This window comes from Haliotis asinina, chromosome 4 (genome assembly GCF_037392515.1).
Source record: "Haliotis asinina isolate JCU_RB_2024 chromosome 4, JCU_Hal_asi_v2, whole genome shotgun sequence".
Taxonomy (NCBI): domain Eukaryota; kingdom Metazoa; phylum Mollusca; class Gastropoda; order Lepetellida; family Haliotidae; genus Haliotis; species Haliotis asinina.
In genome coordinates this window covers 70,810,345-70,834,706 of record NC_090283.1, presented here as the reverse complement: position 1 = coordinate 70,834,706, position 24,362 = coordinate 70,810,345, and the positions used below count along the sequence as shown (strand labels likewise).

Genomic DNA, 24,362 nt, shown 5'->3' with positions numbered 1-24,362 from the left:
ATGGGGAAAATACAGCAAGATGCAAGATTTGAATCATTTGATTCACACAGGTTGGCTGGAGAGTACGATATGATACCCATTCTTCAAACAGTTCAAAATTAACATCAAGGTGTTTGGTAAGAGAAATACGTTGTTCACTGGTCCCTCAGGGACCATGGATTGATGTACCTCGATGTTTGTTTATGTTCCCTTGTGAACAGTGAACAACTTATCTTGATGTGATTGACAACACTAACTTTGAATCATCATAGTACTGTCCATCAAGCACTTTTCTGAATTATCATCACAATATCCCTCAGTTAACACACCCATCTCAATTATCATTATATTATCTCTTGCTTACAAGATGCCTGATTTATCATCACATTATTCATCATTTCATTACATTTTACCTCAATTACCACTACATAATCCCTCAATTATCATTAGATAATCCCTCTTATCCTTACATTATCCCTAAATTATCGTTACTTTTCATCTCAATTATCATTAGATAATCCCTCTTATCCTTACATTATCCCTAAATTATCGTTACTTATCATCTCCATTATCATTACATTATCCCTAATTTATTACATTTTTGCTCAAATATTTTTACATTTTGTCTCAATTATCATCACATTATCTCTCAATCAGTACATTTGACCTTGATTAACATTACATGATCCTTTCAATAGTCACTCCATTATAGCTTATTTACGGCATCTGACCTCAATTACCATTACATTATCCCCTAATTATCATTAAATTATCCCTCAGTTATCATTACCTCATACACCTAATTCATCCTGCATTATCAGTGCAGTTCATATGCTACCTACCGACAGGATTGTTGTCGAAGAAGGAAATAGGGGCCCGGAGGATCTTGCTGAACATTCTGTTATGGAGCGTTTGGGAAGCATCTACTGCTATTTTGAAGAAGAGAAGTGCTCGCAGAAGACCAAACAGGAAGACGCTGACAACAATGCCGGTGAAGATGTAGATGTTGACGTTGGTGTCAACTTCAGGCACAGTGATGTTGCTTGAATTGAAGAGGGTCATCTCTTCATTGAATCTTGACGTAGCTGCATATCTTATCTCTTCTTCATTGGACCTGAAGGAAAGAGTGGGGATCGTGTAGTTTGACAATAGGAGGTTGAGGAGAACCAGTGAAATGAACATGAAGATCGACATCACAGACTACAGTTACCATCTAGACAACCACCAGTCACTCACGATGTCGGCTGTCTGGCCAGGAGGTTGAGGAGCACCAGTAGAATGAACACAAAGATCGACACCACAGACTACACTTAAAACCATCTAGACAGCCACAAGTCACTCATGATGTAGGCCGTTTGGGCCAGGAGGTAGAGGACAAAAAGTAGAATGAACACAAAGATCGACACCACAGACTACACTTACCATCTAGACAGCCACCAGTCACTCATGATGTAGGCTCTCTGGGCCAGAAGGTTGAGGAGCACCAGTAGAATGAACACAAAGATCGACACCACAGACTACACTTACCATCTAGACAGCCACCAGTCACTCATGATGTAGGCCGTTTGGGCCAGGAGGTTGAGGAGCACCAGTAGAATGAACACAAAGATCGACACCACAGACTACACTTACCATCTAGACAGCCAACATTCACTCATGATGTAGGCTGCCTGGGCCAGGAGGTTGAGAAGCACCAGTAGAATGAACACAAAGATCGACACCACAGACTACACTTACCATCTAGACAGCCAACATTCACTCATGATGTAGGCTGCCTGGGCCAGAAGGTTGAGGAGAAAAAGTAGAATGAACACAAAGATCGACACCACAGACTACACTTACCATCTAGACAGCCACCAGTCACTCATGATGTAGGCTCTCTGGGCCAGAAGGTTGAGGAGCACCAGTAGAATGAACACAAAGATCGACACCACAGACTACACTTACCATCTAGACAGCCACCAGTCACTCATGATGTAGGCCGTTTGGGCCAGGAGGTTGAGGAGCACCAGTAGAATGAACACAAAGATCGACACCACAGACTACACTTACCATCTAGACAGCCACCAGTCACTCATGATGTAGGCCGTTTGGGCCAGGAGGTTGAGGAGAAAAAGTAGAATGAACACAAAGATCGACACCACAGACTACACTTACCATCTAGACAGCCAACATTCACTCATGATGTAGGCTGCCTGGGCCAGAAGGTTGAGGAGAAAAAGTAGAATGAACACAAAGATCGACACCACAGACTACACTTACCATCTAGACAGCCACCAGTCACTCATGATGTAGGCCGTTTGGGCCAGGAGGTTGAGGAGCACCAGTAGAATGAACACAAAGATCGACACCACAGACTACACTTACCATCTAGACAGCCAACATTCACTCATGATGTAGGCTGCCTGGGCCAGAAGGTTGAGGAGAAAAAGTAGAATGAACACAAAGATCGACACCACAGACTACACTTACCATCTAGACAGCCACCAGTCACTCATGATGTAGGCCGTTTGGGCCAGGAGGTTGAGGAGCACCAGTAGAATGAACACAAAGATGCCAGTGCCAGCCCTGAAATATTTAACGTAAACACCCAACCCAACTGTCCCTTCCTGTCTCTGTTCTTCTTCCTGAACCTGAATTTTCTCTGGCTGAAATGTAGAACATATATTTTGGTACTCTATGTCACAGGACGGCAGCATTTGTTGTTAGAAGGGCCTCAAAGGATGTGTCAGACCTTTACCACACTGCAGTTGAGGACTAGATATGGCCACTAGATGTTTGATTTTTAAAGCTGTATTTAGCAATATTCCAGCTATGCAGTGGTAGTCCATAAATGATTGTGAGTTTAATTTTATGGCACACTCAGCAATGCTCCAGCTATATAGCGGCTGTCTGTAAATAATCCAGACTGGACCAAACAATCCAGTAATCAACAGCAGAAGCATCAATCTGCACAACTGGGGACCAATGACAACTGTCAACCAAGTCAGCGAGCCTGACCACCAGACACCATTAGTAGCCTCTTGTGATAAGCATAGTCGCCTTTGTAGCAAGCATGGGTTGCTGAAGAACTGTTCTATAAATAAATGAGTCTGGACCAGACAATCCAGTAATCAACAGCACAAGCATCAATCAATACAACTGTGAAATGATGAGGTATCAACCAAGTCAGAGAACCTAACACCTATTTGTCGCTTCTTACCACAAGCATGGTTTGTTGTGCCCTATTCTAATCTGTATCTTCAAGGGTAATGCCTCTGGTAAAGATGGTATGAAAGTATTCTGGGCCAGATAGGGCCACTAGGCCATGGTGTAACCAATACACCCTTTTATTATCCACATGGTGGAACATAAGTCACGTCATACGTTCAAAACGTGCGCATATGCACATATCACTTTCAACCATTGTTTCTACATTTTGTTGGCCGTGACGTCATTTAACTACTGAACATGACATCGTTGAAGTGAGATGTCAAATTTTATCACTGCGTTTTACTGCACACATGTAAATGAATAAAATGGATGATACAGAAATGATTATTCTTGAGCAAGTGTGTCAAGTGAGTCAAGTGAGTGAGTTTAGTTTTACGCTGCACTCACCAGTATTCCAGCCATATGGTGGCGGTCTGTAAATAATCAAGCCTGGACCAGACAATTCAAACAATATGACCATCAATCTGCGTAATCGGGAACCGATGACATGTGTCAACCAAGTCAGCAAGCCTGACCACCTGATCCCGTTAGTCGCCTCTTCCGACAAGCATAGTCGCCTTTTATGGCAAGCATGAGTTGCTGAAGGCCTATTCTAGTAGTTAACATGAAGTTAAAAATAATCGTGTAATAATATCTATTTAATCAACACTAATGTTCCCCTTTTCATGTAGCCTAGTGGTTAATGTGATCACTCATCCAACTTTTGGTTTGACTCCTCTGGAGATGACCTGACAGAGAGAGTGAGTATCATGTACCTAGACCAAAGGTACATTCTACTGATCTAGTGAGAACCTCATGTCACTCTCTGTGATACAGCTGGAATATTGCCAAAAGCTGTGCAAAGTCATACTCACTCATTCTCCTCAAAATATGGATGGGCGATATTGATAACTGCTGTGTCTACACATTCCAAGGAACAGCCCATCAAATGTCTGACAGTGACAAACTACAGTGAAACTCTTCCTAAATTCTTACCACAAAGTCTGAGGCAATGGAGGCCAGAGACAGAGATGACCCAAGCTCATTGAAGTTAACGTTGGAGGTAGAGATGGTGTCAGGAAGCATCATCACAGCGGAGTCATCCTCATCCTCGTCATCGTGTTTCAGAAGCGAGGCAAAGTCAATGCCAGACTTGGACAGTTCTTCAAACGTCCCTGTGCCCAGCACCTTGCCCTGAGAGTCAAGTTAGAGAAGAGCTGACATTATGTCTTCAATACAAGCATATAGTTATTCAGAATGCATAAACCATGTTTTCATTCCGCAGCTTAAAAGAGTGTCTGTTAAACATCTTTCACAAGCCTCTACATTAAACTCTGTGTGTGTGAGTGTGTGCATGCATGCCTGTGTGTGTATGTGTGTGTGTGTGTGTGTGTGTGTGTGTGTGTGTGTGTGTGTGTGTGTGTGTGTGTGTGTGTGCGTGCGTGTGCGCGCCTGTGTGTGTCTCTGTCTCTGTATGTGTGTGTGTTGTGTGTGTTGTGTGTGTTGCAGGGTGCAGGGTGGTAGCCTGGTAGTTAGAGCATTACCACATGGGTAAAGTGTGTGAAGCTCATTTCTGGTGTCCACAAATGTGCTACAGCCATAAATGTAGCAAGTCTAGATTTCCCCAGGTTCTGAATCTCTGGTCTGCCTTGGGCTCCTTTTCAATTTAAATAGGGTTTTTGTCAAAATTATATATATATATTTAGAGAGATGTAGCATTAGTCTAGAATATTGCTAAAAGCAGCATAAAACTAAATTCACTCACTAACTCATTCTCCAACCTGAACAGATTCAAGTAAATCACCAAAAAGGATCTGTATCCTCTCAAAACATACTTTGTAGGTATGAGAACCCAAAACTCAAAATTCTTATCAAAGCCTTCAGATACAGTTAACAGAAACAGTTATTTAAGCAAGGAAACACAAATCAGAGCTTGGTGCGCGATTGCAGAATTCATGAATTCACGAGTTGACAAAGAGTACTGAGATTAGTAAAAAGTCATGATTACTGATTACTGGTTTGTGAAAGGTAGATCAGATGTAGACTAGTGCATGTGTAGTGCATGATGCTGAAATTGATTCCACATGTAGCTGTACACGCCTCGGTCATAAGATTGTCAAGTGTGTGGTACAGCAAATTGATGATACACTACACTTGATCACAGAAAACCTGGGGTCCCTGCACTGACAATGGCAAGCACCAGTGGGCGACACTCAAACTTGTTAATATTGGCCAACTTATCCTTAATTGCCAGTAAGTTTAATGAGCCTCACCTCCTTCAGGATGAGGATCTGGTCGGCCTCCTTAAGGTACTGCACTTGGTGAGTCACCAGGATCCTGGGCTTCTTCTTCAGCGCCCCCTGGATGCACCTACAGGGCAAAATGTACAAAATGAGAATAAGGGCAGGTGGTAGCACCACGGTTAAAGCACTAGCTGGTCATGCTGAAGAACTACAGGAACCTTTGAGAGAGTCAAGTTTGCAACCACTTTCAGCAACATTCCAGCACTATCACAGCAGCGGCCGTCAGAAATGGGCTTCACACATTATACCTCTGCTGAAGACCTGGGTTTGATTCCCTTCATGGGTAAAATGTGTGAAGCCCATTTCTGGAGTCCCCCCTGTCATGATATTGTTGGAATACTGCTAAAAGTGTCAAAAACTCCTATCAAATGAAAAACTATCCATAAATGTCAATTTTTGTTGGAGGTGAGTTCAACATTACATATTGGGTATTACCATCTTCATGACTTAGTTTCTAAACATCAAAAAATGAAAAACTGTCCATGAACATTTAATATTTGTTGGAAGTCAATTCAGTATTACTTATTAGACCGTAGGGCTGCAATGATTCACCCAGACTTCAATTCGATTCAATTGTCGATATTGGACCCTCCACTCAATCATATTGATTCGATTCTTCATACAAGTACAAACATCAGATTTCATTTAACTTGCTGAGTCAGCATTTTCTGTCTGAAATCCATCATGAACGTTGCAATGTCTACTAACAATTCTCATTGGATAATTAACCTGGCGTCAAACTATCACCTTTGCCTTATTCCAGAGCTCGAAACTGCTCAAGTTGGAGCCAAAATTATGTTCTGGTTGCTTGGAAATCTAAATAGTGATGATGCTTTATTGAAAATCGGAACAAAGGTGTCATTTTTGACTTCCAATGAATCAATGAATGAATGACAGTATCATCATAATGACAGTTTCTATTTAAACATCATATGGAACACATTACTTTTCAAAGATGTGGCGTCCAACAGCGGCATCTACAGCACTGAGAGGGTCGTCCAGGAGATAGATGTCAGCATTGGTGTATAGAGCCCGAGCCAGATTCACCCTTGCCCTCTGACCTCCACTTAAGCTGACCCCACGGTCACCAATCAAGGTGCTGTCACCATGGGGCATAATCCCGAGATCCTGAAGACACACAAACAGCATGAAAAAAATAATAAAGTTTAGACTAACTTAAAGCACTCACTGTGTGTTATGTATATATATGCAGTTAAATCTCTCCTTTAAGTTGAGGGAACCAACTGCAAACCTTATGCAGCTGCATTTTGTATAAAGTTTTCTTTAGCCTTTGCCAATTTTCACTGAGTTTCATCATTTAGTGACCTCATGACAATAATCTTTTCAATGTTATGAATTTGTTTTACAATACGTAAGTTTATGTGTAAACAGTGCCTTTAAACAATACAGACAATTTTGCACAATATGTTTAGAACAGCTGACTGAAGTAAGTGGCTACATTTACACTAATGAGTCTAAACTTTTGATGGGTAGTATATGTGCAATCCATTTTTTATTTCCTTTGTGGAATATTTTTGGAAACGCTAAAAAATAAATCACTTTCCTTGATTACTTTCATGGAAAATGTGAGGGTCTCAGGGTAGAATAGGCCTTCAGCTACTCATGTTTGCCATAAAAGGCGACTAAGCCTGCCGTAAGAGGCGACTAACGGGATCGGGTGGTCAGGCTCACTGACTTGGCTGACACGTCATCGGTTCCCAATTGCGCAGATCGATGATCATGTTGTTGGTCACTGGATTGTCTGGTCCAGACTCGATTATTTACAGACTGCAGCCATATGCCTGGAATATTGCTGAGTGTGGCATAAAACTAAACTCACTCACTCACTCACTCACTTTCATGGAGACAAGACAAGGTTCTTAAATTTGTTCTAAGAATAACTGCACTGAATATCTCATATTTTGGGGTTTCAGACAATCAAGACCCATTTTATATATTTTTCTAATCATGTGAACCAGTGTTTAAAATTCCTGCCTGCCTGACCGTTTGGAATGGTATATTTTCATCTCAGAAAGAAAAATTTCAAAAGTAGCCTATCGGATGGTCTGGTAGATATTTTCACCATAACATTAAATATTTTATAATATTGGAAACGTTCTGTTGGCGTCAGTTAGAGGTGTTTAAGGTATTATGAAAATTTAGTCAAACTACTTATGACTGGTAATTTTTTAAAGTCTGCCTTGCAATTTGGAGAGTAAAAAACACTGTGAGCACTATTTAGCATCTCACTAAGTAAAAATAACTTTACCCTAAACTCTACAATGTCTGTGTTATGCTACAGCCCTCGTTATATATATATTGGTATTTTCATCACTATATATATATATATATATATATGAGGTTAGGAATCTTACGATGAGGCAATAACATAGCATGTGAAGATTTCCTGCTGATTTGGTTCATCAGAACCTCAGAATTTTCAGAAGCTCATTTTCCAAAGATCAAATTAAAAATACAGGAATATGGAGACAAAACAAGGTTCTTAAATTTGTTCTAAGAATAATTGAACTGGCAATCAAAACAAATTTATAGCTATTTTCCTAATCATGTGAACCAGCATTTAAAATTCCTGCCTGCCGGCATGGCATGTTTTCATCTCAGACATTATAATTTCAAAAGTTGGCTGTCCGGTGGTCTCGTAGATATTTTTACCCCTAAGAGTAAATATTTCATAATATTGGAAAGGTTGTGTTGGCGTCAGTTAGAAGTGTTTATGGTAATTATGAAAACTATGTTAAACTACTTATGATTGGACAGTTTCTGTTAAGACAACCAATCACAACACATGTACTTTCAGCTTATTGATGATAACTGCAGAGGCAAGGTTGTATTCAGACTGGGTAATCTTTTAAAGCCTGGCTTGCAATGTGGAGAGTGAACTATGAACACCATAAAACATCTCAGTAACTAAATATAAATAACTTTAACCTAAACTCTAACCACCATTCAAGAATTTACAATCTCTGTGTTATGCTACAGCCCTTGTTATTTGTATATGAGGTCAGAAAACCTATGACATGGCAATAAAAATGCATATGAACATATTCTGCTGATCTGGTTCATTAGGTGATGCCAGGACTCATACTACATTGAATAAAATAAAAATAGAGTCAGACGGAGACACTGTGAGACTGGCTTAATTTGACCAAGTTATAAATCTTTGTTTACAAATACAAAACTTGATCAAGTCTCCCTACCTTCTTGAGAGCACAAGCACGTAAAGACTTTTCGTAAAGAGCTGCATCAAATATCTCCCCCATTGTCACATTTTGCCGAACACTCGCCGAAAACACCCAAGGCTGCTGCGACACATAGGCAATCTTGCCGTTAACCTGAATCTTCCCTTCTGATGACGGCAGCTCACCAAGAATGGACATGAGGAGCGAGGACTGAAACAGACAGATGTTAAAGGATCAAGTGAGACAGTGGACAACAAGATGACTTCAAACATGAAAGTATTACAGAACAGCCTAAGCATTCTTTATTCCGGGCAGGCATACTGCAACATTGTAGCTGGAAACAGTCTTCCTATATCGTCGGAATTCAGCACATATCATTCAGTCAACTGACAGGAGAGATAAGTAAGGAATACTGTGTCACTAAACGTTTACAAGTATACAAAGACGATGTTGCAATTGTAATACTGATGTAACCAAAACCATCACTGCTGACCCACCATCCACCTGTACAAAGACCAGCACAGTATTCAGGAATGGATATCAAAAAGTGGTAATTAGAACTATATTCTCAATGTCAAATGTTCGTAAAGTTGCCATTTTATTGTGAAGGGAACATAAGCAAAGCTATTTCTAAAGTTTCACATATGTGGGTGGTACGGTTCATGAGATATGAGTCATCACAACACACTGGGGTATAATTTTTGTAAAATAATTGATGAAAATGAAAACGATACGTCATTTGGTACCTCTTTAATAATGGTATGTAAGCAGATAATATTACATAAAATATGTTCACAATGGTATTGGATGAATTCCCATCTTGTTCAACTGCCAAACATTTGGATTGCTTGATTAGATTTAGACAGGGTCTGTTTTTTTACGGACACCCCTATTTTGATCTTTCACAAACATTGTGTCAAGATATTAAAGCTGGCGCTGTTTACAATATATTGGAAGCCGACACGTGTGTGACCATACTCTATTTAGCTTTAACCCTTGGCATCATGTATGAATAGTGAAAACATTACAATCAGATATGTCCTTTTGATTACAAATCAAGTGTGTAGTACTCCAAAACAAGCTCTTTCAGTAAATATGAAGTTGGAGGAGGTGAGGTAAAGAATCACTTTAACAAGCGACTGTAGTTTCAAATTGCTTTTTAATGCACTTTAATATCTAAGTTTGACATTAAGTTTAATATCTAGCAGACTTCTACCTATCTCAAAGACACAAAACGTTTCTTGCATATTTTGTTTCGGTAAGCCTGGGATGAATTTATTGCAGATTTTACGTTTACCACGATGAAAAGTCAAACAACATGGGGATCATGAGGCTGGAACACAGCAAACCAATTTGCTTGAGGTTGATGGATATTGTGTACAAAAATCAAACAAAAAAACAGTTGCATTCATATGATTGTCTCAACACTTTCTGACATCCCCCAGTACACTGACCTTGCCTGCCCCTACAGGGCCTATCACCGCCAGCAGCTCCCCAGCCTTCACACAGGCGGAGATTTTTTCCAGCGTGTTTTGATCCACATTCTGAAGAAACAACATATTTAACATAATGAACTTCCGCATTTGGTCATCACATTATCAATATTGATGAAACTTTGTTCAGTTAGGTGTCAATGTACTTTACCCAACATAGCTGGCACCTTATCAATATTGATAAAACATTGTTCAGCTCAGTGTCATCGTGTCTTAGTTCAACATAGCTGTCACATTATCAATATTGATAAAATATTGTTAAGCTCAGTGTTATCGTGTCTTAGTTCAACATAGCTGGCACCTTATCAATATTGATAAAACATTGTTCAGCTCAGTGTTATCGTGTCTTAGTTCAACATAGCTGTCACATTATCAATATTGACAAAACTGTTCAGCTCCATATCATCGTACCATAGTTCAACATAGCTGTCACATTATCAATATTGACAAAACAGTTGTGTGTCTTTGCACCTTATTCTAATTAACTGTCATAATATCAATAAAAAGGATCAGCTGAGCATCAGCCATACCTTATCCCTTTTGGCTGTTACATTATCAATATTGACAGAACACTGATCAGCTGAGTGTCAGCCATACCCTATCCCACTTGGCTGTTACATTATCAATATTGACAGAACACTGATCAGTTGAGTGTCAGCCATACCTTATCCCTTTTGGCTGTTACATTATCAATATTGACAGAACACTGATCAGCTGAGTGTCAGCCATACCCTATCCCACTTGGCTGTTACATTATCAATATTGACAGAACACTGATCAGTTGAGTGTCAGCCATACCTTATCCCTTTTGGCTGTTACATTATCAATATTGACAGAACACTGATCAGCTGAGTGTCAGTCATACCCTATCCCACTTGGCTGTTACATTATCAATATTGACAAAACACTGATCAGTTGAGTGTCAGTCATACCTTATCCCACTTGGCTGTTACATTATCAATATTGACAGAACACTGGTCAGCAGGTGGTCTGTCATGATCCTCTGTCTTCTCCACCAAAGAGCTCTCTTCCAACTCTTCAAGACACAGGAATTTCTGAAAACATTGCCAGATAATGAACATGGAGGACAGAAAACAAGGACAGAAACATGTCAATATGCACCTTAACAAATCGTATCATTAGTTATCGTTTTGTTTACATTTTGTGAGTTTTGACATTACTGAAAGCATTTGATTAAGAAACATAATTCATTAGGTTGAGGGGAGATATTTAGCCAGGTCACTGCAGGGAAACCAGAAATGGGCTTCACACATGGTACCCGTATATGGAATTTAAACCATGTTTTTGGTCATGATGAGCAAATGCTTCAACCATTGAGCTACATCACCTCCCCAGTCGACACTGACTGCATGACTGCATCAAATTCGCCTTTAGCAGCAAGTAGCAGCAATACGTTGCCCACCATTTCACACTCTGTATATCGCTGTCTACAAAGCATGTTTTTTCAAGCCAGAATGAGTGAGTTTACTTTTAGGCTGTTTTTAGCAATTCCCCCCCCCCTCTCCCATCCGAAATACCTAGGCAGGGGACACCAGAAATGGGCTGCCTTAAAGATTTGTATAAAAGCAGTCATTTTATAAACAGCGATATACTGTGTGCCTGTAAAAGTGACCAAATTTAATGTTATTTTCACATCATATTTTGCAAAAGCACAAAATTCTTCACATTAATGAATAATACACCACTCAACTTTTGAAAGGGATATCTCCAAATTATCAAACATATGATACGGACATGGGGACTACGTGAACAACTTTTGCTAAATTATAAACTGGGATATCACCATACACCATAGAACAACACATGGGGCTCTGCAAATTGGATTTGCAGCATGATGTAAAATGTATATTTAAAAAACAAACAAACAAATACCCCCAAGCAAAATATAAAAAAGGAGCAATGTTAACACTGATGATTTGTTGTATCAAGGACATAATGGTTTTTATCACATACTTGTCAGAGTGATAACTGAATGAAAATCTATACACATAAGTACTCCTTAAACATTGCTCTATTTTCATCTGCTTGAAAACACCAATACTTTCCCCAACATATTATTATTTTGTCAAAAAAAACCAAAGCAAGCATAAAATAATATCCATGAAAATCACCACCAGTAAGTTAGTTATTATTATACTGAATTTCTTCCAAACTTGATCATAGTTAATGGATGTTACAGATTACCATGTTGTTGATAATGACCACCCATAGATGACGGTTTCTTATTCACATTGTGATCAGCACATTAGTCCTGTAGTCCATGTTATTTTATATTAGATTGATGAATTGCCCACTAACACAAAATCTAATAATTGCAACAAAACCAAATTTTGCAGAGTCGACATTTTATATTGACAGACCCGATGATTTGTAATGTAATTTTGGACAACTGAATGAAAATGTTGTTTGGGTAATCTGAGATAGTGAAAACCACAGAAATAGATCCTGGGTTTTGTGTAGGTTTACTTGAATATGAGTCCTGGAGATACAGAGGAGGCCATCTTTCACATCTACAAGTACAACTAACACAGCACAGAAGTGCGATATTGTGTTGTGACGAACTGGTTGGTTGGTTTCATGAAAATCATTTCAAAATGAAACAAACCCCAATCTTTAATTAAAGTCAAATCCTGATGAGTGGGGACCAAGTACTAAATTCAACTTATCAATGTATTCGAGACATAGGTATGTCTACGAGGGTAGCAAAAATGGTCAGGACTTTGAGTCATAATATTCGAGACACCAGCATTCAACTACTGGGATTTGACTGTTGTATATAATAGGCCCGTACCCCTGTCAAAAGTTGAGCAGAACATATAGTTAACAAGGTATATAAACACTAACATAAACAAATGCATCTGTCTACCAATCATGGTATTACTAAGCAAAGAGAGGTAATTTGATGTAAACCTATTGAGTAGCTTCCCTTTGCGAAAAATGTGTCAGTGTGCAGAATGGTTAAAATAACTAAACTGGAGTTAACCCTAGGGTTAACATTTGGGTTAAGTCTGGCGGATGTGGTTACTTAAGTCATAGTTAACCACTTAAGTTAAGCAAGTAAGTAAGAATTAGGATAATATGGCAAAAGCTATAATTAACCCAACAGATACATGTAACCGTTTTAACAGAGATAAATGGTGATAATGTGACAGTTTGTTATGGAATAGGGGTTAGAATAGTGCACCAGAATCTCAGTTCAGAGATGTGTTCACTCATACCATAGCTGTCAGCTCCATTTGTCACCTTTACAAGCCTGCAGCAAGCAAGGACTTCCCATTCAACATTATCTGATTACATATTAACCTGTGCATGAGTGAGTTGAGTTTTATGTCGCTTTTAGCAATATTCCAAAAATATTGCAGCAGGGATGACCAGAAATGGGCTTCACACATTGTGTACATATGGGGAATTGAACCTGGGCCCTTCAGAATAACAAGCCAATACTCCAACCACTGGGCTACCGCTGCCCTAACCTGCAAATGACAGCAAGCAACCCGTATCCTCACAGGATCCTCAACAAAAACTAAATCTGAAAACTGAAGATCATCACTTAGCAATAATGAGGCTTCATGTCCCAGAGCAAAGTTGAGATTATCCAGAAGCTTTAAGCCCAAAAAGCAAACAACTCTACAAGACCATGAACCAAATTTCCCCAAAGTATTCTGAGCTTCTTGTCACTGATGGTGAACTCAAATGTTGGAGGCACTTGCATACTGATTGAATACACGATATCCCATGATGCTAAGTTGTATACAATACAATGCCACTGTGTATGTGGAACCAAGGAAGGTGACTCACCAAGCAAAAGAAACAATGCTTCAAATCAAACCTGCTGCATACAGTGAACAAAACAACCTTGTTCTTTCAGATAACTTAGAAAACATCTGATTGGTTAATACCCAATGTATCATCAGCCATACTCACGGATAAGCTTCACAAGTCCATCTTACCCGGTTCCAACAGGCAGTTCCTTGACAGTTTGTGACCTTTGACATTGAAATCCAACTCACTTGGAAACTAAACTCATATTATCACAAAGAGTTCTTTTGATTAATTTTTGTTTGAGAACATTTACAACCTTTTAAAAATTGTTTACATTGTGTAGGCTTAAATTTTCCACCATTTGGACTTATCACGAGTGAGTTAAAATTTCAAATCACGTCGGCAGTAATTCAGCCATATTGTGACAAATGGACTTACCCTTGCACATGGTAAATGTCTTCAGACGTTTTTGTCTGAGTCAAACCCTCATTCCCTTTGGACCTCATGCCATATTGGACCTCCCTATAGCATTAATAATTGCTGTCTGCTTAAAAATTTTCTGTTTACATTTTATTTCTCTTTCATTTCAATATGTCTCTGTGTCACCCACAGGAAACAGGTGACCATAATCCAAAGGAAACGTTTACAACATATTTTGCATTATTCACAAAAATCCCTTACCACAATCCTATGAACAGATGCGTAAAATTGTCCCATATTTTCTACACACATCGTTCCACACCCAATGATATTGTGCGCCAAGATCTCCAAACACACAGTTCCCATGAACACTGCCGCCGGTCTTAAGAACTGGGTAGTGCCTGTCAGACACATGGTAATGACAACCACATAGGCGAGAAAACGATGGAGAATCACCCACACGGAAACCGAGAACACTGACGCTTGTTTAGATTTGGTTATTATTTTCCATTCCTGTCTGAAAACAAGATTACAGTGCCGTCTAGAAAAATATCAGTATTACAGTCAGTTACATTAGCGACTTCCTGGAACCAAAGTTTCAGTGAAGTCTGGAAATATATCAGTATTACTGTCAAAAATATATCACGATCACAGTTAGTTACATTAACATTCCATCCCTGGAATCAAGGCTATTGTGAAGTCTGGAAATATATCAGTATTACTGTCAAAAATATATCACGATCACAGTTAGTTACATTAACATTCCATCCCTGGAATCAAGGCTAAAGTGAACTTTGGAAATATATCAGTATTACTGTCAAAAATATATCACGATCACAGTTAGTTACATTAACATTCCATCCCTGGAATCAAGGCTATTGTGAAGTCTGGAAATATATCAGTATTACTGTCAAAAATATATCACGATCACAGTTAGTTACATTAACATTCCATCCCTGGAATCAAGGCTATTGTGAAGTCTGGAAATATATCAGTATTACTGTCAAAAATATATCACGATCACAGTTAGTTACATTAAGATTCCATCCCTGGAATCAAGGCTATTGTGAACTTTGGAAATATATCAATGTTAGTTAAAATATATCAATATCAGCTTCAGTTACATCACATGACCTCTGGAGCCATGGCTCCACTGAAGTCTGGTAATATTGAAACTTTTTATATGGTAAATAGTGATAGAGAGTACTATTCACAATGCTTAAAAGCTACATATTTTATTTTTTATCTAACAAGTAGCAACACATGTACCATCAAATACCGTCTTCTACTCCACGTCACAGTGGAGCGTCAACACAAAACATTCATTTGTACATAAAATGTTTTTAGCTTTAACCCTTAGCTACTGTTTGATATTCAGAGACAGCATAATGGAAACTGTTTTGATAGCGAAAGGGTCAATCTTCATCTGGTCCATTTTACATGTACTGAACAGCAAAAGGAACGCACCTCGATTTTTTGTCAAGTACTTGAATGGAAGACTAAACGTGAACACTTACTTTTTTGAGATTTCATTTTTTAGAAAAGTGTGTGTGTGTTTGTTTGCTGTTCAGTATATAATGAATGAACTGACTCATATTTTTTTAAAGACAATTTTTTTTTTTAACTTGTGGGGATTTCTTGATGTTCAGTATATAAAGAACTGTCTCATATCTTTTTAAAGACAAACAATGCTTATATTTCAAGGAAGGCATGTAATACTACATGTTGATAGCTTATTTTTCCATGTTTAGTCTTTCACATGATAGATCTATTTAGATTTTTTGCTGCTGTCAAGACAATATCATTGACCAAGGGCTCAAACTGAAATGGACAAATAATCAGAATTTTCACATCATAATCATCTGATGATGTCATTGCAATGACATGTAATTTACTGTCCATAATACAGAAACAGTGATAATCTGCAACAACTCCACCGTGGCGTCGGCCAATCATCTCTGAGTATATCATACAAAGTGATCTTAGCGAACAGGTGATCATATTGCCATACTTTAACAAACACTTTTAACAGTTATTGCACTAAGATTACTTTGCGTACTAACACTACTTTCATTAACACTTCGCATATTCATGAGTACAGGTTTATAAAAACATGCTTCACGAAAAACTAAAGTCCAATGTTGAGCTGGGCACAGCTATAAGTGAGGCAAGTGAGGTAAGATGAAGCAATTAGAGCAGCAACAGAGCACGGATATTAGCTTGAAACATAAGAGCACCACATGGAAAACAAAGGAACACAGTTCGCAGCCAGACTTGTCCCAAAGTATCACTGGTAAACAGCATACTTCTATCTACCCATCACCAAAACAGATAAATTCTCTGAAGAGATGTCTTGTTAATTCTGTCTACCAACACTAAAACAGCTAAATTCTCTGAAGAGATGTCTTGTTAATTCTGTCTACCAACACTAAAATAGCTAAATTCTCTGAAGAGATGTCGTGTTAATTCTGTCTACCAACACTAAAACAGCTAAATTCTCTGAAGAGATGTCATGTTAAGTCTGTCTGGAGGAAAATTATCTGAAGAATTCATATATTGTTTTTTGCCCTCTGAGCAATAAAACAGCTAACTTCTCACAATAGCTGTCATGTACCTAACACTAAAACAGCCAAATTATCTGACAGGTTCACATGTGTTTCGAAACTGAAACATCTGAATCTTCATGGAGCTCTCTTTCACTAAATCAGTGTAACCTTTTGTTGTCAGCTGTCAACATAGATCAGGAAGATTCTGCTTAAACAACAAACTGGTGTGTCAATACTTAATGGAAGCATGCAACTCTGGTTATTGCGTAGAGCGACATTTCATCGTAGAAGCTAAACGTTCTTGCTAACAGTGCAAGACTATGTCAAGCAAAATCACTGTATGCTTCATTTACCAAAAAGATTAAGACATTAAGTATTGTCAAAGTTGTAAGGATACTTTTCATTGAGTTTTCACATACCTGTTTTTCAAGTTTTCATTACTGACTGAGCAATTTACAAACAAGGGTTTATAAAACTAAACTGAATTCAACTGTAAACAATGATTCAAAATAACTAATGTAGTGTGAGTGAGTATGGTTTTACACTGCTTTTGGCAATGTTCAAGCAACATGATGGTGGGGACACCAGATATAGGCCTCACACATTGTACCCATGTGGGGAATCAAACACAGGTCTTTCGCATTGACAAGCGAATGCTTCAACCAAAAGGCTGTCCACTGACCCAATTAATGTTAGAAAACTTCATGCATTTTTACTCTTATGTACATACCACATGTGACAGCAAGGATACTAGAGCAATATGTATTTGGTTGCATCCTGTTAGCAATAGGTGTTAATATTTATGTTCATTATGGAACTATTAAATTTAAATATTTATTTAAATGTACTCAGCAGAGACTTTTGACCAGCCTTTCTGCTACTGTGTGACTCAGTGCATTTCGTACACAATGCATGGAACCATTTTTCAGTTATACCATAGCTTGTCAGTTAGATACAAAATGAATTCCATAAACTATTCAGGGTCTTAGATGGTCCCAATTTTGCCAAAACCAATAAACATTTATGATGCTGATAACGAAATCACAAGAAACACAATAACAGCAATTTGGATTTTTTCATTTGGTTCTTCATGGTAGTACTTCTTTATCTCCACTACCATTGCATCACGCATGATGCATAGAAATTACCGATGTTTTGGGATTGAAAGTGAATGGAAGGGAGATAACTCTAAATTTGTTTTCCTAGTGTCGTCTCAACAATGGCGACAAAACAATTCGCCTAACATTTAAAAGTACCAGTGCCTCAAACAGTTCAAAATTAAAATTCAGGTGTTCAGTAAGATAAATACGTTGATTACACGATGCCATTTAGAAAGTGGTCAAATGCAACATATGTCATATTTGGGATTTCACTTTCTTAGTAAAGTACAAATTCTAGTACTTTTTTCGGTTGAGTCCCATTCGGGATTCGAACCCGCACCCTCAGAGTCAAAGTCGCGGTGGCTAAGCGGGCTAGGCGGCTGACTTTGTGTGCTGGCGATTAGGTGCCTGACTCTGAGGGTGCGGGTTCGAATCCCGAATGGGACTCAACCGAAAAAAGTACTAGAATTTGTACTTTACTAAGAAAGTGAAATCCCAAATATGACATATGTTGATAAATACGTTGTTCACTGGTCCCTTGGGGTCCATGGGCTCATGTACCCTTGAGGTTTGTTTATGTTCCTCTCACCCTGGGGTTCGCCTTGCGAGGTTCAGGGAACATAAACAAACCTCGAGGGTACATGAGCCTATGGACCCCAAGGGACCAGTGAACAACTTATATAATACTTTATGGACAATTTCTTCATAATATTATGTTATAATTCAGTATAGAATATTATACTGTCCTTAAAGTTGTTAAGTGAGTAGCACTGATCTTGCAGTTCAGTCTACTACAGTCGAACCCAGTTTACTCGAACCCAACATATCCGGAAACCCCACCTCCCGGACGATTTTTATGTGAAACGAAACTTACGTTCATTAATTGTACTCGGTTAACCAGACCCCACACTTCCAGACCCGCACGGTGAATTTTCAAACCATTCCCAAAGATTTCCATTGAAAAATGATCCAGTTATGCGGACAGAGAGATGTGTGCAACGTGTATGTGTGTGTGTCACGTCAATATCATTTACCGCAAGACTATGTGATTTCATTCTTAATCTATCGGAAGGCATTTGGTGTGAATTGATTAATTAGCCATCAAAACACTAGTGACGCGTGTCACTCATTAAGACTTGGCGCGCGTGAGAACATCTCATCAGTAACGAAAACACATGTTTAGGATTGAGGTAAGGGGGATTAAGGTAAACTACACTGTAATTGTACTGTATATAACACTTATAAATTGACCCCTGCTATCTGTTGCAATGCAAATTAAAAATAGCCTCCCACATGATCAAAGTCATGTGATCCCGTCTGGAAGCCTACTTTCTGCAGACAGCGTAAGTTCAACGCAATGTCATATGTTTTAGGGCATTTAAAATTAAAAAAAAAAGAATATGCAGTTGGCAAAATAGAAACTTTTTGTCATCGATTTATGTTTTCATCTAACTTACCATATGAAGCTCCACAAGCTACATGATTACATATGAGACAACTTGACAAATGGTAACCTGCTTTCCGCCTTTCATGTATTATCGGTACACTTATATGTTATGATTCACTGTTATTACTATTGACTGTTGATTTATTGATATACGTACGTACATTTTTTTCACTTTCACCTAATTTTCACGTTTTGCTTGTTTGATCCAGGTAACCGGACATCTGGCTATTCAGATGATTTTCGACTGAAACTATAACGTCCAGATAAACGGGGTTCGACTGTCTATATGTTTCTGAATAATAAGTTCTTAGTGTCAGCATCACCAATAGTACTTTAGTGTCAGTATGTTGCTAATTTTGTTTATTGTTTAATGCCATACAAGCAATATTTCTGCTGTATGACGATGGTCTGTAAGTAGACGAGTCTGGGCTACATTATCCAGTGATTAACAGCTCGAACATCGATCTAGGCAATTGGGATACAATGACATATTGACGAAGTCAACAAGCCTTACCACTGTTCATCACCTCTTACGACAACCATAGTTAGTGAAGACAAATTATAACCGAATCTTCAGGGATGGGTCAGTGTGTTAAAATGGGCTTCTTGTTCCTTACCGTTATCCTGCTAATGGAGGCGAGAACCTCTCCTAGGTTGCGAATAGCCATTGTTCCGAAGCCAAGAACATTGTGAGCCACAACCATCAGGAGAGCCATTCCAGAAAATATCCGATCCGATTTCAAGTACTGTTTAGTGCCCGACAAACACATAGTAACAGTTACCAAGTAGATGAGAAATCGGTGTAGAATTACCCAGATACTAACAGTAAACACAGAGGCTTGTTTCGATCTCGTGATCATCTTCCACTCACGTCTGAAAATAAGATGGCGTTTGTCTGCAGTTTAACAAGTCACTCTCTGAATATGTAGTATAGGAAAAATACCATGCAAGTGCACACAAACCAGCCAACTAAAAGAACTAAAAACATAAAGTGCTGCAGAAAAGGCATATAAAGTAAGTCCTTAAGAAACAGCGTTAGTTCAGAAGAGAGAGAGGTGTTCATTGGCGGCTTGGCTGTCCATGTTAGTACGAGCAGGTTGTTAAACTGTGATTCCTGAAATTCACAGTTCTTTTGAACCAATTGTTTATTCTGGTGAATTTCTTTAAATGTTTTGTGACACGGGGGAGATGCGAAGAACATGTCTGGATGTTGGATTGACCAGCATCCGATACACAACTGAAGAACTCTTCACACCTAAGACTGTACGATACATCGCTCAGTATAGGTGACTTAAATGGATTTGAATTTTTAGCTATCTCAATCATCTTTGTATATGTCCCATTCTAAAAAAATAAATGGCAATAATTCACTTATATAGCGCCTAGTATCTACCTGACTAGTTGCTCACTTGACGCTGTAATCAGAATCTAATTATCATTACCCCGGATAACCCAAGCAGCCTCTTAGGCACTAGAAGGTTATGGTCACAGGACTCTATCTCACCGGGTACCCATTTTCTGCTGGGTGAACAGAGGCAAATTTGAACAAACTCACTTGCCTAAGGTGAGACCACATGTTTCCCATGTGCTTCGTTGTGGGGCAGGACCGAAGTCCTAGAATCTCTCAGGAGTTAAACTGCCAAACACGGCCACCCATCCAAGGACTGTCCAAGCTCGACGGTGCTTAAACTTCAACTGATGGTGACATGAGCACTACGCACAGGACCACTCGCCACCACAAATTGTAACTCTAAAAGTCAAAAAGTATGTCTGAACAGCCTCACTAAATGTGATGCCTTACTTATTCCCTAATTTGAAAATATAACCTATATTCGCTTGCTGAATATAAACTTGCACTGTTTTCTACTGTAACCTCTTTGAGTGGCATTTTAAAAGTTGGGAAGTGTAATATTCAACATGGGGAATCTACAGTAGAAAATATAGAACAAACTCCATGGATAACAACTTTAGGGATAACAACTTTGTTTATTTGTGAGTGCAACATTTCAATACAGATTCTTGTACCGTAATCAAGGATAAATGGTATTTATCCATAAGAACCTGTATCAAAACATCACACTCACAAATAAAAGACGTTTTGACCCATAAAGTTTGTTCTATATTTTCTACTGTACATTCCCCATGTTATTATGATCTGTCATTTTGTATAAGGCAACGTTTTCATACCTGTAATTTGACTGCTTTGAAAGGTGTTGCCATATGTCTTCATGTATTTTCCATGCTTCCGATGTGTTTCACATCAAGTCAAGTCTTCCTAAATATGCTTTATCCTTTCGTTCAAACACAACATTTATGTCTTGCAGTGGTGCTCTTGAATATTTTGTGGGAAAAATATTCTACACAACTGTCTTCAGTTTTTCTGAGAAATAGAAATGTGACATGTTATATTTGGCATTACACTCAGCCAGTTAAGTAAAGTACATGTTAAGTCTCGCTAATCCGTTAATTGTTAACACTAAAGCTATACAGCCATAAATCCCTCAAGGCAACCTGGTGCAACCTATGGTAATGACCTTGTTGCACCAAAGGAAAAAAAAGGTTTCACACACATCTAGAATTACATATAGATTTTTGTAGCTCTCTTAGTGCTAGGATAGTCATTGGTTTATGTTAATGTATGGCGCTTACTACTCTCTTAGTGCTGGGATAGTCATTGGTTTGAGCAGTGATGATTTGTAACATCACTTTAATGTCACTATGTGATGATATCTTATAAAATGTAGGTCGTAGAGTTTGAGCAGTGATGATTTGTAACATCACTTTAATGTCAATATGTGATGATATCTTATAAAATGTAGGTCATGGAGTTTGAGCAGTGATGATTTGTAACATCACTTTAATGTCAATATGTGATGATATCTTATAAAATGTAGGTCATGGAGTTTGAGCAGTGATGATTTGTAACATCACTTTAATGTCAATATGTGATGATATCTTACAGTGAGTGTAGGTCGTGGAGTTTGAGCAGTGATGATTTGTAACATCACTTTAATGTCAATATGTGATGATATCTTATAAAATGTAGGTCATGGAGTTTGAGCAGTGATGATTTGTAACATCACTTTAATGTCAATATGTGATGATATCTTATAAAATGTAGGCCGTGGAGTTTGAGCAGTGATGATTTGTAACATCACTTTAATGTCAATATGTGATGATATCTTATAAAATGTAGGTCGTGGAGTTTGAGTAGTGATGATTTGTAACATCACTTTAATGTCAATATGTGATGATATCTTATAAAATGTAGGCCGTGGAGTTTGAGCAGTGATGATTTGTAACATCACTGTAATGTCAATATGTGATGATATCTTATAAAATGTAGGTCGTGGAGTTTGAGCAGTGATGATTTGTAACATCACTTTAATGTCCATATGTGATGATATCTTATAAAATGTAAGTCGTGGAGTTTGAGCAGTGATGATTTGTAACATCACTATAATGTCAATATGTGATGAAATCTTCATGACAAGAACAGTGACAGTCAATCAATCACTGTCTGTGTAGTCATCAGAGTCGCTGCTTCCAGTCACTTCCACTGCCTTCTGTTCTAAACCTGAAGTCTGTATTCACTGGAGAGCAAAATTTCAACATGCTCAAAATATGACAACAGCTGAAGTACTGTTTGTGCCAAAGACCACCTACATATTAAGTAGCATTGATCAAGACATATCCAGTATATATACAGCTATAAAGGAACATATGTCATATTTCATTATGTCACTTTCTTACTCAAGGACAAATTCTAGTACTTTTTCGGTTGAGTCAATTTGATCACCTACATCACAAGTAGCATCAATCAAGACATATCCTGTATATACTATAAAGGATGTGCTGCTTGTCCCAAGATCACCTACATCACAAGTAGCATCAATCAAGACATATCCTGTATATACAACAATAGAGGAAGTGTTGCTTGCACCAAAGATCACCTACATCACAAGTAGCATCAATCAAGACATATCCTGTATATACAACAATAAAGAAGTGTTGCTTGCACCAAAGATCACCTACATCACAAGTAGCATCAATCAAGACATATCCTGTACATACAACAATAAAGGAAGTGTTGCTTGCACCAAAGATCACCTACATCACAAGTAGCATCAATCAAGACATATCCTGTATATACAACAATAAAGAAGTGTTGCTTGTCCCAATCGCAAGCCTGACGCTGAGAAGTATAAACATAGGTTTGAAGCTTAATACAATAATGGGTTGATGCGCTACATCCCGCTACAGTAATTTTTCAAGATTAGACTCATAGAGACGAAAAACAAAAATAGTTTTATTTGGATGCAAGCATCAAAATTGCTGATTTTGTAGAAACAGTGTGAAACTGTGTACATGTACAGTGTAGCCTGTTTTGCTCTTATTGGTTTTGACTTTAACAAGATGGGCCTGTAGATTTTATTCAGGGTCTGTAAATTTTAAAACCTGATATGGCAGCCGACCCTGATGACCAACTGGGAAATTAAAGTATTGCAAACACTGCTCTATCCCAGTATTCAACTTGCACTATTTAAACAACTATCCAAATAAAACTATCAAAGGTAATAACTTGTCATGATGAAAGGCTTTTACTCAGTGTAGGTTCGTTAGGTAACTTTATTGTATACAGGTATACAAGGTACACAGATATGTTTTAAGGAGGTTAAGCAATTATATGCACATGAATTCTTTAAATGATTCTACACTGGATCTCAACTTTTCAAAGAACTCTTCATGAGTGAATGAGTCATACCGTTTTCAGCAACATTCCGGTAATATCATGAGGGGGGCTACCAGAAATGGGCTTCACACATGCAATCCATGAGGGGAATTAAACCCAGGCTTTCACAACTAGACTAGACTACACTAGACTACTCAAAGAAACAT

General features: G+C 38.4%; 1 protein-coding gene across 3 annotated transcripts in view; it reads right to left on the bottom strand.

The window, feature by feature from the left end:
- Positions 1-24,362, bottom strand: part of LOC137281845 (ATP-binding cassette sub-family C member 4-like) — a 140,710-nt gene that overhangs the window by 17,567 nt on the left and 98,781 nt on the right. For 2 of the 3 annotated variants that reach the window (XM_067813489.1, XM_067813490.1), the window contains exons 9-16: positions 11,100-11,222; positions 10,129-10,218; positions 8,693-8,884; positions 6,421-6,602; positions 5,445-5,541; positions 4,168-4,365; positions 2,452-2,627; positions 822-1,093 (exon numbers count right to left, since the gene is read on the bottom strand). In XM_067813489.1, the coding sequence (XP_067669590.1) occupies positions 822-1,093; positions 2,452-2,627; positions 4,168-4,365; positions 5,445-5,541; positions 6,421-6,602; positions 8,693-8,884; positions 10,129-10,218; positions 11,100-11,222 (1,330 nt within the window). Of the gene's footprint in view, positions 1-821; positions 1,094-2,451; positions 2,628-4,167; positions 4,366-5,444; positions 5,542-6,420; positions 6,603-8,692; positions 8,885-10,128; positions 10,219-11,099; positions 11,223-20,080; positions 20,337-24,362 lie in introns of all 3 variants that reach the window. The other variant, XM_067813488.1, reaches the window with a different exon arrangement.